This window comes from Doryrhamphus excisus, chromosome 21, assembly GCF_030265055.1.
Source record: "Doryrhamphus excisus isolate RoL2022-K1 chromosome 21, RoL_Dexc_1.0, whole genome shotgun sequence".
In the NCBI taxonomy this organism is placed as follows: Eukaryota; Metazoa; Chordata; class Actinopteri; order Syngnathiformes; family Syngnathidae; genus Doryrhamphus; species Doryrhamphus excisus.
The window spans coordinates 2,345,311-2,363,498 of record NC_080486.1 but is presented as its reverse complement, the minus strand read 5'-3'; the positions used below and the strand labels follow the sequence as shown (position 1 = coordinate 2,363,498).

General features: G+C 38.8%; 1 protein-coding gene across 4 annotated transcripts in view; it reads right to left on the bottom strand.

The window, feature by feature from the left end:
- neto1l (neuropilin (NRP) and tolloid (TLL)-like 1, like) overlaps window positions 1–18,188 on the bottom strand; it is a 63,159-nt gene that overhangs the window by 19,909 nt on the left and 25,062 nt on the right. For all 4 annotated transcript variants that reach the window (XM_058060792.1, XM_058060790.1, XM_058060789.1 and 1 more), the window contains exons 6-7: window positions 802–843; window positions 590–717 (exon numbers count right to left, since the gene is read on the bottom strand). In XM_058060792.1, coding sequence (XP_057916775.1) covers window positions 590–717; window positions 802–843 — 170 coding nt within the window. The remainder of the gene's footprint in view (window positions 1–589; window positions 718–801; window positions 844–18,188) is intronic.

Here is an 18,188-nt window from a genome sequence, read left to right as displayed (position 1 = left end):
ACAGTCCGCCTTGAATTATTAGTCTAATTTTATTTATACTTTTATTTTTTATATTTATTTTATTTATACTTATGTATTTATTAATATTATATAAGTGTCATATTATCAGCTATATGTTCTCATTTCCCTCAAACTACAAAATTTTACATTTATTTTTTTTAATGAATAAGACATCATGTTAAAAGTTGAAATACTCTGAAAGTAACTGGCGGGCCGGATTCAAACGCTTGGTGGGCCGCATGTGGCCCCCGGGTCGTAGTTTGCCCACCCCTGCTTTTGACTCACACGGGTTAACATTGGGAGGGTTCCTCGCCCCTTCGGACAGTACTTCCTGTGGCATTACAGTGTTGAATACTACATAAAGTATCACACTTTGGTATTTTACTTCATTTCGAAAGTTTTACCTCGAAAGGCTACACCAATGACTTCCAACGAATAGGCCGCAGTCAACCACAAAACGGCGATGATGTACGATATATTTCCAAAAACCGTGATAAAGTGAAGTCGTAACGAGTTTCCCGCCAGTCGGGCTTCCGTTTTTATAAAACTCCAGGGCGAGCTTTGGGAAGAAAAGCAGCTGCTGACTCACCTTGGAGCGCGGCGGCGCCCGGATGTACCATTTACAGTCCACGGCCTCGTTGGCGCCCGCCTTGCCGTCTCTGGTGATCTGATGCGACTCCACAATACCTTCTGGACCGACCATGTCGTACTGACACGCTGGGTAAAATACATCAAAAGAACATCGTGAAAAAGCGAATGCGACAAGGATAAAGGAGTGAGGAGACAGCCAAGTGTACCTACAGGGAAGAGGCGGAGGTACTCCTAAGTCGGTAAAGTCCGGATCTGTGGAGAGAGCAGAGGAGTGATTCATTTGGAACGCCGTAAAAGCAGATGTAATGAAAGACGCCGCCATGCGCCATTGAGGGACGTCCTTCCTGCGTCAACAGCTACAAATGATGATAACACATAAACTGTGTTATCATAATAAATCAACAAAATGATGCACGGCGTGACGCAAACACAGTAGGCACCGCCCCCCTTTCGCGGCTATAATAGCTTCCACTCCGGGTACTCTGGTGCCAACTGCACACAATCACATTTTAGCTCAGAATTTTGACTTTTTATGGCATGGCTTTTCTGTGTCAAAATTATGAATTATTATTCCTAATCTCATAATTGACTTAATTGTGACTTTTTACCTCATAATTTCTACTTTCTATCATAATTTACATTATAATTCTGAATATTTGTCTTGTAACTAGGACTATAGGGTTGCTATTTTCTTGTCCAGAGGGCTCTAATAAAGGTCAAAATCATATTTAGTTCACGTTCATGGTGACTTACTAATCCTGCGGCGACAAATGATTTAATCACACAATCGCCGGACTCAAGATATTTTAGCTCAGAATTTTGACTTTTTATGGCATGGCTTTTCTGTGTCAAAATTATGAATTATTATTCCTAATCTCATAATTGACTTAATTGTGACTTTTTACCTCATCATTTCTACTTTCTATCATAATTTACATGATAATTCTGAATATTTTTCTTGTAAATAGGACTATAGGGTTGTTATTTTCTTGTCCAGAGGGCTCTAATAATGGTAAAAAAATCATATTTAGTTCACGTTCATGGTTACTTACTAGTCCTGTGGGGCAGGCCTCACAGCTAGGAGACCCGAGTTCAATCCCACCCTCGGCCATCTCTGTGTGGAGTTTGCATGTTCTCCCCGTGCATGCGTGGGTTTTGTCCGGGTACTCCGGTTTCCTCCCACATTCCAAAAACATGCTAGGTTAATTAGCGACTCCAAATTGTCCATAGGTATGAATGTGAGTGTGAATGGTTGTTTGTCTATATGTGCCCTATGATTGGCTGGCCACCAGTCCAGGGTGTACCCCGCCTCTCGCGCCCGAAGACAGCTGGGATAGGCTCCAGCATCCCCCTCGACCCTCGTGAGGATAAGCGGTAGAAAATGAATGAATGAATAATATGAGCCGTGTGTCACTGTCGCTATCCATGGTGCTGGATTTTGTTGCATTCGGGGTTTTTCATTCATTCATTCATTCATTTTCTACCGCTTTTTCCTCACGAGGTTCGCGGGGGTGTTGGAGCCTATCCCAGCTGTCTTCGGGCGTAAGGCGGGGTACACCCTGGACTGGTGGCCAGCCAATCACAGGGCACATATAGACAAACAACCATTCACACTCACATTCATACCTATGGACAATTTGGAGTAGCCAATTAACCTAGCATGTTTTTGGAATGTGGGAGGAAACCGGAGTACCCGGAGAAAACCCACGCATGCACGGGGAGAACATGCAAACTCCACACAGAGATGCCCGAGGGTGGAATTGAACCCTGGTCTCCTAGCTGTGAGGTCTGTGCGCTAACCCCTAGACCACCGTGCCGCCATTCGGGTTTTTTTTGCATCAAAATAATTTATTTACAAATATAACCGAGTGGTTAGCGCACAGGCCTCACAGCTAGGAGACCCGCGTTCAATTCCACCCTCGGCCATCTCCATGTTCCAAAAACATGCTAGGTTAATTAGCCACTCCAAATTGTCCATAGGTATGAATGTGAGTGTGAATGGTTGTTTGTCTATATGTGCCCTGTGATTGGCTGGCCACCAGTACTCTCGCCCGAAGACAGCTGGGATAGGCTCCAGCAACCCCCACGACCCTCGTGAGGAAAAGCGTTAGAAAGTGAATGAATGAATGAATAGCTTCCACTCTTCTGCTGAGATGTTCTCCAAGATGCTCGCTTTTTTCCCCCTCATTTGTGAGGTCAAAGGTCACTTATGTTGGACTTGGAAGTTCCTCATTGCATAGTCATACCTAGTCGACATTAATAGAACAATAACTTCGTTATGGAAGTACTACAGAATAAAAAGCAGAGGGCATTTAGGGAGGATACATTTAATCCATGATCAAGTTTCTCACACCGAGGGGGAAGCGGCAGTGGGAGGGGGGCACGCAGATCCGAGCCAAAGCCATACATTTTATCAGGAACCAGATAAGAGACGTGTAAAAGGTAAAGTTTTGGAAGTCACCTTGACGTTGAAGGTTTGCAGCAACTTTTTTTTTTGTAAAGTGTTTCCATAAATTAAATGAAGAAACTTGGCAAGTGCGAGTGGCCGGATCATAACCACCCCATCTTCTTCCACAAGAAGTCCATAGATGTTTGAGATTTATCATAGACTGTATATGGTATTTATTCAAGCTTTTATTATGTTTTTTATGAAATAAAGCCCTTATAAATTCTACATTCATCATAGTTTTTTTTTTTTTTTTAGAAATGTGTCTTCTTTTAATCACCTTGTACTTCGGTACGTGACAACAAAAAAATTTAACTATTTTAGGAAAGCAGGAAGTGAACAAATTCACCCACGTAGTCAACATTTGGGAACAACGATGTAGTGACAGAAAAAAAAACCAAGGGTTAGCAACCAATGAAGGTTATGTGTAATTTTCACCCGAAGAACACAACTAAGGTGCGTTCAAGGACACTCGGAGAAACATAATGTTATAATACAATGGAAATATGCAAAAACTGTGAGCTTTTATTATGTGTTTTTATGAAATAAAGCCCTTATAAATTCTAAATTCATCATAGTTTTTTTTTTTTTTTTTTTTTTAGAAATGTGTCTCCTTTTAATCACCTCGTACTTCGGTACGTGACAAAAATAAAAAATGTAAATAAAATTATTATTATTATTTTTAATTCAACTATTTTAGGAAAGCAGGAAGTGAACAAATGTAAAAAAAAAACCATTAAAACCATTACCATTGTCTCTGGAAGTTTGAGGCACTAGTGACTAGGCGTGTAAAAAAATATTGTTTCGGCGAAATATCGCAATACTTCATTCCACGATACTGTATCGATATTAAAAAGTATGATATGGATATTTTTAGGCTCACTGTTCTGATGGTGGATAAGTCAGGGAGTGTATACTTTGCATTTTTCTCACAGCTAATAGAATGTGAACATTTGAGCAGGATCTTGAGATAATAAATAATAAATAATAAATAATAAATAATAAATAATAAATAATAAATAATAAATAATAAATAATAAATAATAAATAATAAATAATAAATAATAAATAATAAATAATAAATAATAAATAATAAATAATAAATTGTTTTTTATGGATTTTTTTTGTAAATTTAAAGCTGGATGTTAAAGCTTTATTTATCCAAATTCTACAATTTAAGTTTTTACAGAGGAAAGTTAGTGATACAGCATAACATACTGTTCTAATGGAATTAAAATATGTTTAGTATATTGTGCATATTGCTGGTGTAATTCCGTTTTTCCAGGAAATCATCTTTAACGACAAAAAAAACAAAAAAATATCGCCTTGTTAGCAGTATTGTGATATATCGTATCGTGATACGTATCGTATCGCCAGATTCTTACCGATACACACCCCTACTCCGCATCATGAAGCGCTAATTCCCAAGCATTCACGTCCATTCACGGAGCGGTCGTGCCGTTAGCCGAGCGCTAACAAGCTACATGAAAATGGTTCCCCTGCAACGTCAGACATCACCACCGACCGGGCCCGCTGATTGCACAGCAGGAGAAGCTTGCCTAAATGTCATGAGCTTTGTCTGTGGATGCTCTACTTTTTTTTTCCCGTCTAGACATGAGTCACAGAGTCGAGCGTGCACGCTCCGTGTGTGTGTGTGTGTGTGTGTGTGTGTGTGTGTGTGTGTGTAGAACGACACACACACGGAAGAAGAAAGTCAAATACTGTACATGTCGACGGTGCGTTTAATGATTCCACTTCCTACTACTAAAACCTGTAATCAAAGAGGAGATATTCCTGGCCTGATTTCAGCTCTGTTCCATCATGGGGTGCCGAAACCTCCTCCCACCCTCGGGAAGCATAAAACAAGAAACCAGGCTGATGTTACTCGCTGAAACAACAGCTCGCCTCGCATGGTGAAGTTGACCCATTTTCCATTTTCTCAAAACTCGTTCACATTTTTGACATTTTGGTATAAAGTCAGCAGTTGCTTGGTTGGGTAAGCAACAACAGTGACTTTTTTTGGTTGTTTTTTTTACAATAATTGTGCTCAAAAAGCCCTTTAGCAAAGTGTACATTATGATAGATTGAAGCTGGTATTCAATGCAATTATTTCAAGGTTTCAAGGAGTGCACTGTATGCTTTTCAAAAGCAGCAAATCATAAAAAGATACAAAATTGAAGTCTGGATGTTGAAACAAAAATTCATTCATTTTCTACCGCTTATCCTCATGAGGGTGGCAGGGTTTGCTGGAGCCTATCCCGGCTGCCAGCTGTCTTTGGACGAGAGGCGGGGTACACCCTGAACACTCTCATCACACAGCAACTTAACACCCAAAAGGTACCATTAATTCATTAATTTTCTACCGCTGGAGCCTATCCCAGCTGTCTTCGGGCAAGAGGCGGGGTACACCCTGGTTGACTGGTGGCCAGCCAATCACAGGGCACATATAGACAAACAACCATTCACACTCACATTCATACCTATGGACAATTTGGAGTGGCTAATTAACCTAGCATGTTTTAGGAATGTGGGAGGAAACCGGACCCACGCATGCACGGGGAGAACATGCAAAGATGGTCGAGGGTGGAATTGAACTCTGGTCTCCTAGCTGTGAGGCCTGCACCCTAACCACTCAACCACCGTGCAACCTATTGCCAAAAAAACAAACAAAAAAAATTAAAAAAAACTAAGACTGGCCAAAAAAAAACTTGAAAAAAAAAAAGTTGAACCCTATCATGGAAAAAAATGAAAAATATTGTAAGATAATGAAAAAAAAAGAGTATTCCAAGAATAAGACACAAGTAAAAAGTGAATATTTTTTTCAATAATAATAAAAAGTTATGGGCATCAAGTCAGAAAAAATTCAAAAATATTAAGCGAAAAAATGGCACAGCAAAACAAGCACAGACAAAAAAGACTTTGTAGAAACGTCAATATTTAGCTTGAATATTGCATACATTTTACAGAAACTGCAAAAAATAATTGATGATTAATGCATACAATTAATCTATAAATATTTCAGTGTTAGATTAATAATTTTCCAATTTCAAAATGGAAATATGCTTTGATTTTCACTCACTTTTTAACGTTCCAACAAGGTACAAGAGGAAAAACATGCATGAAAAGTCTGTGTGTTTGTGTTTATATTTATTAGGCAGCTTTTCTGGAAGTCTATTACCCCCCGCCCCCCTCCACCAGGAAGTGTGGGCGTGTGCATCAGGAGCAGCAGGCAGCATGCAGGTAGAGAGGAAGAGGAAGACGTGCATGAAGGATGAGAAACTCAAAAGAAGGAAGACACTTAATGAAACCGTGACCTTCAGGTCACGCGTGCTGGTTGTGCAACAGATTTATTATCAAGCTTTGGCATCGCTTAACCCCCCCACCCCCCCACCGCAGCCGTCACAAGGCCAAGCCACCTCGATGGGATACACGACACGTGCGGGTATCGACGCCGCCGCGTCGCTTCTCCTACGTGGCAACAGAGGCTGCTTTGCTTTTTAATGTCTATCATGTGACCCTTGACCTTTTAAGACAAGGGCCCCCGAATTCCAATCAGGAGCCATCTTATCCTCTATCAATCACTTCCTGTGTCTCCCTCCTCTTTTTGATGAATTGACTCAATCAATTCTATAGATTGATGCTTTATGTACGACGCCCCCAGTGCACCAACGGTATCCACTTAAGCCAAACGACATGCAAGATGTGAGACGCAGGTTTAAATTAAAAGCCAGCATGTGTGGGGAATGAATAATAAATGCCGTTTTTTTTGTTTTTTTTTTTTCCCCTGAGCGAGATGTGCTGACATCTGGACTACGGGTGCGTTAATGTAGCATTGTATTCATACGGCATGCGGCTCACACCCGCCGCTCGGTGGAATTCAGAGCACATCCGCACGTGGCCACACCCACTCGTCTCTTCATAAAGCTCAGCTAAGAGTGTAATCTTCCCGCGGCTTACTGTATTTACCCTTTTTGCAACAGTGGAAATGCTCTCTTGAAAGGCTGGCGACGCCGATGTCACAGTTGTCTTGGAAAATATAGCAAAAAAAAAAAAAATTCTCAAAATATTCAAAGAGATTAAGCAGAATTTGGAGACGCCACATAAAAATAAACAACTCACTACGGCGGCAGAATTAACGAGTTTATTCATGTTAGCAGCCAGACATTCTAATTATTATTAAGCACTGATTAGCCTTCTTTTGTAGAGTGCAAAATGTCCAGAAGTACATTTTCTCACAAACACGCCATCCCAGAGGTGTTGTGACATCACAAAAACACCATGTTTTATTAATGGGACGCTGTCATTTGGATTAAACAGAAAGCTCCACATTCCACTCAATGAATGGGATGGGGGGGGGGGGGGGGGGGGGGGCGCTGTGAATGAGAATCTCTCTTTCACACACACACACACACACAAAACTCAATTTCCCAGTGGCCCCATTTCCTCTCAGGCTGGTATTTAAATAAGCATCTGATTAATAATGTCTGCTTAAACGGTTGATCAAGCTAATAAAGCGCTGTCATTAATCACAGCAGGTTCCACAGTGTGGGGGGGGGGGATCTGGAGGGGGGGGGGGGTGTTATTTCACTGCCCATCATCCAACATTACATTAGAAACACATGCACTGGAACGTACAGAGATGAAATTACATTGTGGTGTTCCCCAAGGCTCTATTCTCAGCCTCCTTTTATTCATCATCTCCTGTTTCAAGCTCCCATTTTATACTATTTTTCAACAAGTATTAGACACTTGATCCACCTTTTATATACAACACACATTATTTACATACGTACATGAATACATAACTAAGAACTGGGGCATCTGATTAATAATAAGCATCTGATTAATAATGTCTGCTTAAATGGTTGATCAAGCTAATAAAGCGCTGTCATTAATCACAGCAGGTTCCACAGTGAAGGGGGGGGGGTCTGGGGGAAAGGGGAGAGGGGGGGGGGTCATTGCTCAACACCCAACATTACATTAGAAACACATGCACTGGAATGTATGGACATGCAATGACATTGTGGTGTTCCCCAAGGCTCTATTCTCAGCCTCCTTTTGTTCATCATCTCCCTCCTGTTTCAAGCTCTTATACTATTTTTCAACAAGTATTGTTGGACACTTGAGCCACCTTTTATATACAACATACATTATTTACATACGTACATAAATACATAACTAAAAAGTACGTAACTAGTACAGTCACATTTTAATATTAACATAATGCTAGGTTAGCCTATTTGAGGAAGAAAAACGGTGATCAAAAATAAATGCTACAATTTCAACGCAGTAATCCCTCGTTTATCGTGGTTAATTGGGTCCAGACCTGACTGCGATTAGTGAATTTCTACAAAGTAGGATTCAATATTAATAAACTGAATATTTCCATTGTGAGAGTAACTATAAATATGATTTTGACCATTATTAGAGCCCTTTGGACATGAAATAACAACCCTATAGTCATCTTTACAAGATAAATATCCAGAATTATAATTTAATTTATGATACAAAGTAGAAATTATGAGGTGAAAAGTCAATTATGAGATTAAGAAGTCAGAATTATGACACATAAAAGTCATAAAAAGTCAAAATTCTGAGCTAAAAAAATCGTAATTAATAAATGATGACAAACTGCACATGTGCCACCTTCACCGGAGACTTTTCAATTTCAATTATGACTTTTTAGCTCAATTTTAACTTTTTATCTTAGAATTTTAGCTCTCATAATTTGATTTACAGTTGGGATATTGTTTTTTTACGTCATGATATCATAAAAACCCAGTTTGAAAGCGGACTTTTAAGCGTCTCGTCTCTCAAAAGTGGCCCAAACACACACGAGAGCGATGATAGATTTGTCTCACGTTTGGCGTACTTGAGGGAAACATCCCGTTACAGCATCATGAAAAAGTCAATTTTGCATAATCGGGGACCTTGAAGCTATTTTCTGTCTTCATTCATTTTGCGCTGTTATTGATTAGCATTAGGATTCAGCAGCAACTGCACCCTAAGCATCATCATGGCTAGCGTGTTGGGCCAATTAGCAGTGATGTACACCCCAACGCAACACGGACTACTAATGGCTACCAATAATCCAGCAACTGAACGCATCGAATAGCATAAAAAGGTTTGCGGCGTTCCCATTCATCGCATTTTGGTGCCACTAAAGCCATTTGTTCTTCACACTCGTGAAGCTTGACCTTGACTTGTATTTACAGGAGAATAACAAACCCCGCAGGCCTCAAACGCACCACCGGAGGTTCTGAGGAGTCAGAAATATCAGCTTGGAGGGCAGCCTGTCACAGAAGGTGATCTCTGCCCTTGTGTGTGAACTAGCGCTTCCAGTGATGCATTATTGATCCCTATGAGAAGGGCTTTTATATCATGGTGGCATGGGGGGGGGGGGGCTAGCATGTGCTCATTTAACGCTGTTAATGTTTGCAGTGTTTTAAACTAGAAGCTGAATTGAAATTTCGTAACATCATTTCATATATTGAAATGTAGTCATCAGCTGAGGATCGAACCAACAACAAAAGTGGAAGGTTGCACTAATGGAAACTGCAAAACCACCTTCGTTTTGGGTTTAATTTGAAATGCCGCAGAGTAAAAATGCTCACAAAGTTAAAATTTAACAAATAAGTAAAATTACAGCAGGATTAAGAATCGAACCAGCAACCACTCTTACCTCCAGAGCTATGTCACAGTGTACAATAAGCAGAATGGTACAGTATTGAGAAGTGGAAAATTATTTCCCACCATTAGGGGCACAAAATAAATTGCCCGTTGCAAAAATTATCACAGAAAATCTGAATTTATAGCAAATTTGAAATTTTAAAAACACGCCTGTTAGCTATTGCAATCTTTCATTCATTTTGTACCGCTTATTCTCACGAGGGCCGCTTATCCCAGCTGTCTGGTCGCCAGCCAATCACAGGGCACATATAGACAAACAACCATTCACACTCACATTCATACCTATGGACAATTTGGAGTCGCTAATTAACCTAGCATGTTTTTTGGAATGTGGGAGGAAACTCCACACAGAGATGGCCGAGGGTGGAATTGAACTCGGGTCTCCTAGCTGTGAGGCCTGCGCCGCAGGACTAGTAAGTAACCATGAACATGAACTAAATATGATTTTGACCATTATTAGAGCCCTCTGGACAAGAAAATAACAACCCTATAGTCCTAGTTACAAGAAAAATATTCTGAATTATAATGTAAATTATGACAAAAAGTAGAAATTATGAGGTAAAAAGTCGCAATTAAGTCAATTATGAGATTAGGAAGTCATAATTTTGACACAAAAAAGCCATGCCATAAAAAGTCAAAATTTTTAGCTAAAATATATTGAGGCCGGCGATTGTGTGATTAAATCATTTGTCGCCACAGGATTAGTAAGTAACCATAAACATGAACTAAATATGATTTTGACCATTATTAGAGCTCTCTGGGCCAGAAAATAACAACCCTATAGTCCTATTTACAAGAAAAATATTCCGAATTATAATGTAAATTATGATAGAAAGTAGAAATTATGAGGTAAGAAGTCACAATTAAGTCAATTATGAGATTAGGAATAATAATTCATAATTTTGACACCGAAAAGTCATGCCATAAAAAGTCAAAATTTTTAGCTAAAATATATTGAGGCCGGCGATTGTGTGATTAAATCATTTGTCGCCGCAGGATTAGTAAGTAACCATGAACGCGAACTAAATATGATTTTTTTACCATTATTAGAGCTCTCTGGACCAGAAAATAACAACCCTATGGTCCCATTTACAAGAAAAATATTCCAAATTATCATGTAAATTATGATAGAAAGTAGAAATTATGAGGTAAAAAGTCGCAAGTCATATTAATTAATTAATTAATTAATTAATTTGGAAGCCATGTCATAAAAAGTCAAAATTCTGAGCTAAAATATATTGAAGCCGGCGATTGTGCGATTAAATCATTTGTCGCCCCCAGGAGACATTTTTTTTTCCCTGAACTTGAACTCAGATCTTGTGACACCCCTACAGCACACAATATTAGTTTGACCCATATAATAATTGATACATATATATCTGTAAACATGGCGGTGTACACAGTGACAGGCCAATAGCGCACACACAAGGTGGGAAGGTTTTTGCTTTAAGACGACATCAGGGAATTGGGTCAGAATGTCGTTTGGCACTCTTTATTCCCAGTGATGCATTTGAGGACTCTGTTTATGGTCATGCTTGTGCATGTGTGTGTTCCTCCATCTAGTCCATTGATCAAGCCCTTAAATGTTTCCCGCATCCTAGAATGCTCCCGGGAAACACCGCCAAAGAGAGGAAGCAGACCGCCACCAAGCCGCTACGCCGATAGCGGATCATATATACGTCGCGGTGCCGCAGTGGTAAAATGGAGAGATGTCTTTGGGGGCCCAAGTCCTCAAGGAGCACTTAGCGTTCCCCTGACATCCCAGGTGTTTCCGTCTAAGTGACAGACACATTCCATCCAACTTTCCCATTTGAGCAGCCATGCAATAAATCAACAACACGGGCGCCGAGCCACTCATTACCGCGCACAGGAGCGTCGCGGCGCAACCGAAGGGGAGACAAAGCGACATGAAGGGGACATTTCCCGCAAACAATGTCTCAGACTCTTGATTGCTTTCTTGAGATTGCGTTTCATCTCTCGCTGTCATCCAGTGAAGAGACGTGGAGGAGAAACAGACTCTGCTTTTCAATTTTCCGGGACCCGGGGGCTAGTCGGAGGCTCAAACGCGTCTATGCCAACAATCTGCTTCAATTTGACCCGCTGGAATGACAAACTGCTGCCAAAGCCACTTTAGGAAGCGGCCGATGGAAGCGCTAACGGGTTTAAGGGAGGAAATAAACATGTTACCGCTGTGGCAAAGCGACACTTATGTTGCTTTCAAGTACAAATGCTGTTTTTTTTTTCAAGTGGCAACAACAAAAACGACTGTGTTCACTTGGAGCCTGGTTGATTCCGTCTCAACTCGGCTGCTGTTTAACCCAAACATATCACGTTTGGTTATCAAAATACATTATGACTTAATAACACAAAAAGATAGCCATATTGAATGCTAACCAAAAAATCTATTCAAAACAAATGCCCTGGTTCAAATTTCGTACATTTTCCCGCTAGCGAACAACATCGAACACATTGTCTTGTTATACACTGCAAAAGTTTGAATGTGTTTATGTATTTTTTTAATAAAAAAAAACATAGTTAGCAGCCTATTAGCTTGCTAATACACCAAACAGGAAGCAGAAGCCAGCTCCGTCACTCATTTATGACATCATCAGCAGTTGACGCTGTAGTTCTTTGCGAACAGTCATGCAGCAAGAATTAAAAAAAAAATGTTAACCAAAAAAAAACAAAAAACTGGGGTGTACACTAACCAAGGTCCCACTGTAGTAGCAAGCTAATATGATGCTTTTGAGGACATTTTGTGATAAAAATACAGTCGCAACACAAATAAACTCATGCAGTGTGTTCGGACAACATACGCAAAATTTTACGCAAACTGGAAAAATGTATTCAGACCGATGCTAAATTTTATCGGAAATGGTTGATATTAACCAAAAAACATGCTAACCAGGGCCACTGTCGCAATAAGCTAATAGGATGCTAACAAGAACGTTTTGCAATGATACAGTTGGACCCAATAATGTGATCAGACGCTCCATATTGTCCGTCAACTAGAAAATGTACACAAACCAAGTCAAAAGTACGCTAACCAAAAAACATGCTAACCAGGGCCACTTTAGCAGTAAGCTAACAGGATGCTAACAAGAACGTTTTGCGATGATACAGTTGGACTCAATAATGTGATAAGACGCTCCATATTGTCCGCCAACTACAAAATGTACACAAACCAAGTCAAAAGTACGCTAACCAAAAAACATGCTAACCAGGGCCACAGTAAGCTAATAGGATGCTAACAAAGACGTTTTGTGATGATACAGTTGGACCCTATAAAGTGACAAGACGCTCCATATTGTCCACCAACTAGAAAATGTACACAAACCAAGTCAAAAGTATGCTAACCAAAAAACATGCTAACTGAGGTTCCACGGCATTGAAATCATACTGTGGTTGAATGCTCGGTTGCTGTGTGAGACATCCCTCCCTACACCTTTGATTGATAAACACTCTTTCGAAGCAGAGCCACTGAATTGCATCATGGGAAAGCTTTGCGGAATTAATAGTCGAAACGACACAGATAGGACTTGCATATTCATTTAGTCTAATTACTAATCTCATAGTTCCCAGCACTTAGTCTGCTAAATTTAGCCAAACGATACCGACTCGCCAATGGAGGAATTGTGCACGACTCAGCAATTTTTTTGGAGAGCGAGCGAGTGAGCGAGTGACACGGGACGCACTGCCAAGCCCACCAGAGAAGCCATTTCATCAAGAAAAGATTGTGTAAACAGGAAAGACTGACGTTGGGAGAAATTGCCTGCTGGGTAATCACAGAGTTAAAGCGTAATGATGTAAAGTGATTATTTTCCCAAGGGGATGATGTCCACGCCACATGAAAAATAAGCTGGAATGTAATCAACTCTGAAAGACCCGCAACTCGTCTGCATGAATTCACTCAGGCAAACCACAACAATAATAACAATAACCAAGCAGCATATTGGATTTCATTCCATAAGCAAGTTATCTGACACGGCTTTCTAGTGGCCAACTGGTTCCCATTATGGCGCCGCATCAACCCAAGTCGACGTCCTGGACGGCTGCCATCATCTGCATTAATAGTAATTGGCCGAGAAACGCTTTATTCTCGACATGGACATGCACTGTTTCCATAGCAACCCAAATTGGAACAACAAAAACACGCATTTGGGGATTAAGATGGACATATTTGAAAAGTAACGCTAGTGTTTTTTTGTGTTTTTGAACACATCATTGAGTGCGCCGTGTCATAAATGGGAGCGCTAACCGACCAATCAGGACTCGGCTTTCATCGACTCGGATTGATATGCCACTGAACTGAGGAGAAAAATCAATAACTTGGTTGCCATCAGCTATTATTTTGTATTCGCTGCAAAATCCGACGACATCCACAGCAGAACTAGCGTTAAATTAATACTTATGAAATAAATAATAATCATAAATAATGAAATAAATATGTGTTTGTATGTCGGAGCTTTTCTTGTGGTCACTCACAAGTGACAAGCAGTATTTTCCAGACTATAAGTCACACTATTGTCTATTTTAACAATTGTCTATTTTATTTGCTATTTTTGTAAAATTATAACTTTATTCTCAATTTGTTTTGTAAAATTCCCACTCTTTTCCATTTTTGTGCCTTTTAAAAAAAATTTAAAAATCAACCCCCGGCATTTTTTTAAAATTACAATCAAACAAGAAAATCTAAAAAAAATCATAAAAAAGAGCAGGAATTTTGCTGAAAAAAAATAATTGTCATAATTTTAAGAAAAAAATAGCATATGGTTAAAATACATATACATATGAGAAAACAAAAAAGTAGCAATGTCAGGAATATTATTGTCTATTTTAACTATATGCTCTTTTTTCGTAAAATTATGACTTTTATTCTCAATTTTTGGGGGTAAAATTCCTGCTCTTTTTCCATTTTTGTGCCTTTTGTGCCTAATTTGTTTTTTAATTAACCCCCAGCATTTTCTAAAATTACAATCAAACAAGAAAATCTAAAAAAAAAAAAAATCATTAAAAAAGCAGCAAAAAAAATGCAAAAGAGCAGGAATTTTGCTGAAAAAAATAAAATAATAAAGTCATAATTTTAAGAAAAAAATAGCATATGAGAAAACAAAAAAGTAGCAATTTCAGGAATATTAATTAGGGTAAAAGTTCTATTAGTACACTAATAAAGTCAAAATATTCAGAAGATAAAAACATAAGATTAAAAGAAAAAACAAATACAATAAAGTTAGGGAAAAAAAATCAACCAATGATCAAAATGGTGGTCACATATACTTTTCACTGCCTGAATGGATGGAATGAATCTCTGCATGTCTACTCTTTGGGACGAAAAACTACGTGTGACAGATTTAGGCAACATCAACTGCTTCACGATGGAATAATAGACACAAACGCCACCGTTCTTAACAACGCCTCCATCTATGAATCGATGATGAACTATCGCTTTAAGCCAAAAGCCAATTTACAATCGCTGGACTCCAATCAAACAAGACGTGAGATCTAAGGGCTTGCCGGGCAGACCTAATAGACCCAGACAGATAAACACACCTCCACTCTGCTACTGACGCTTGATGAAGTCCTCTGTGGCACAGCGGCGGCAAACACACACACACGTTACCGAGATATGCTTATGGTAGCCCCAGCCCCGCATGTTGTGTGCCTGCCTATATTACGCTCACATTCAATTATGTGTCCAGATGTTCCATTTCGGTGTGGAGTCACCATGACTCCCCTCGTAAAAGGCAGGAATTAAGTACCTTTGTCCCCCTTCTGCTCGTATCCTGACGTAGTAGGAATCCATAATCAGTCTGAGGCAAAGGGCGCCCTTGAGGGATAATCTATATGTGTACCTTGTGCCGAGGATGTCGCTAAGTCGGGGTCCTGCCCCCTTCCCCCCCATTTACTTCTCTTCTGCCGTCTTTATTTCGTCTACAGTGGACAGTAATATTTGGACAATCACTGCTTTTTAAAATGAATATATTCATGAATAAATAGACAATAGCCACCGCAGGAAGTACTGCACAGTACAGGAAGTTAAAAAAAGTGTGTCCAAAATGATTGACATTGGGTTTACATTATTTCCTACGGGATTAACTACTTCTGGTTTTGCACGTTTTACTCTTCATGTGACTTTTTGGAAGGCGTTATTGACAAAAAATGATGTTTCACAATAAAAGCTTTCAATACATTTGATCAATTTGAGGCAAGGAGCATTCAGACGTGTTTAATTGGATTTGGCATATTGAATTTACATTGTCACGCAATCTGGTTCTGATCTGGTTTAACGTTGTACACTGCATACACATGAATTTATATTTAAATTGCATAACATTTAAAATATTGTAATAATTTTATATCATTATATTATTATAGTAATGTCAACCTTCAATTATATTTTGTGGGATTTTTTTTACTACTATGCTCAATAGAAATAAATATATTTTTATTACAATTATAAATAACTGTAATTTTTATTTTAATATATATATTATTCTAAATAATTTATTTTATTTTATTTTATTATTATAATATTTTTATTTTATTATTTACAAAATATTTTTTTATTATATTATAATTACATTTATTCAAATTTATTTATTTATTATATTAAAATGTTCGTCAACCAAATGTAATAGGACACATGTTTTCAACTATGCTCAATATTTTTACATTGTAATTTTCCCCAAAACTCAATTTGAAAAACAATTAAAAATTAAATCCTGTAGGGATTAAAAAAAAACAGCCCACGACATGGCATGCAATAAAACCAAAATCACGCTAAACATAACCTCATCCTTGCAGACGGTACGTGACAAAGCACATAGCAAATCAAAGTGCCCCCGCCTTTGTATTTAGGAAGTAGTATGAGATAAATACGCCGCTCTAACAACACAAAATTGATTTCTAATCCGGATGATTGCAACAAAGATTTGCTTGCTTAAATCCCCCCCAAAAACAATAGAAAGAAAGTCGGTGCTGCCAAATCCACTCGACAGTAGGATCTCATCTGTCCTGTCATCTCGCTCCCAAAATCCACGCTGTGGGCATGCGGACAATAAGGAATAATCTGAACAATATCGAGGCGGTCAAACGCTGGAACGTCGCTTTGAAGTTAACCTTTATTATAATAAACGCTTTACATGCATACAAGCTCCTCCATGAGAGTGAGAGCGTTAAAGCGTCCTCATTTATCTCAAAGCAATTGGAGGCCTTTTCGCCTTTGCAGCTTTAAGCGTGGATCAGACCCACTTGGCAGGAGCATTCGCTTGCCACCAGCACACACAAACACACACACACACACACACACAAAGCCCCTCGCCAAACGCTGCAGGGACGCCGCAAACATGTTTTGTTTTTTCCTGCCAGAGTTCAGCGTGAATAAATAAAAAGTACAAGAGCTGACCAATATTCCCACAAAGCCCACTCAAGAGATCAACACCAACTCTCACTCTAGTGGTCATGGATACCGTATGTGTTATTTCACAGGTTAAATATCACAGCGCTGTGGAAATGAGTGAAATAAAGCCCATTTTGGCTCCGCCCCCCCCACACACAGAACAAAATAAGGAAATGAGTGTTGGTTCAGCTAGCAAGAAAACTTGCAGCCAGGATGTTTAAATTCCATTAATTGCTACTTTGTATCACATACGCAGGTCATACGTCATGATAATAGATTAATTTATTAAGAAATCATGTAGAATTAATTGTTGATTAATCGTGTTATGAAGAAATTGAGGGTTCAGACTTAACTACGTTGTTTGCAGTTTACCCAATTGCAAAAAAATAATGCACACTTCATACATTAATCTAAAATTAATCTAAACGGAAAATGGTACCACAGTTAATCGCATGATTATGGCTCCAACTGAAGATTATTTGCTTAGACAATTCATTAATCTGAAGGTTCTTTTTGCAATTAACCGATTAATCGAGTAATCGGTTGGGCCACCAAATAAGTATCAACCAAACACAAACAGTTAAAAAATCCAAAATCACTTTCCATAGATTAATCTAAAAACATTTAAAAATAATTTTCAAGGACATTTTGTCAAATCCTCATCCACAAAGAAAAGCCAAGGAAAAAGCAAAATGGGTACATAGTTAAGCAATAATAATTAAGGCTGTAACTAATGATTCTTAGTCGATTAATCTGACATTTATTGTTACAGTTAATCGAGTAATGGGTTAGTCCCTAGCTGCAACATGGCTAATCAAAGGATTAGCATTTTTAATAATGACTAAAATTGTTGTCAATTTGATCATAGATTAATCATGATTCAGATTAATTATTGCAGCTCTAGTCTAAACTAGTTTGCTGTCTAACAAAGCACTTAATGTTTGAGTGTAAAAAGAAAAGTATACATTTAAATAATCGATTTATTGATTGTTAATTGAAGGAAATTCGGTGGAAACAACAAAAAGGTAAGGATGCTAAGGATGCTAAGGATGCTGAGTGTTT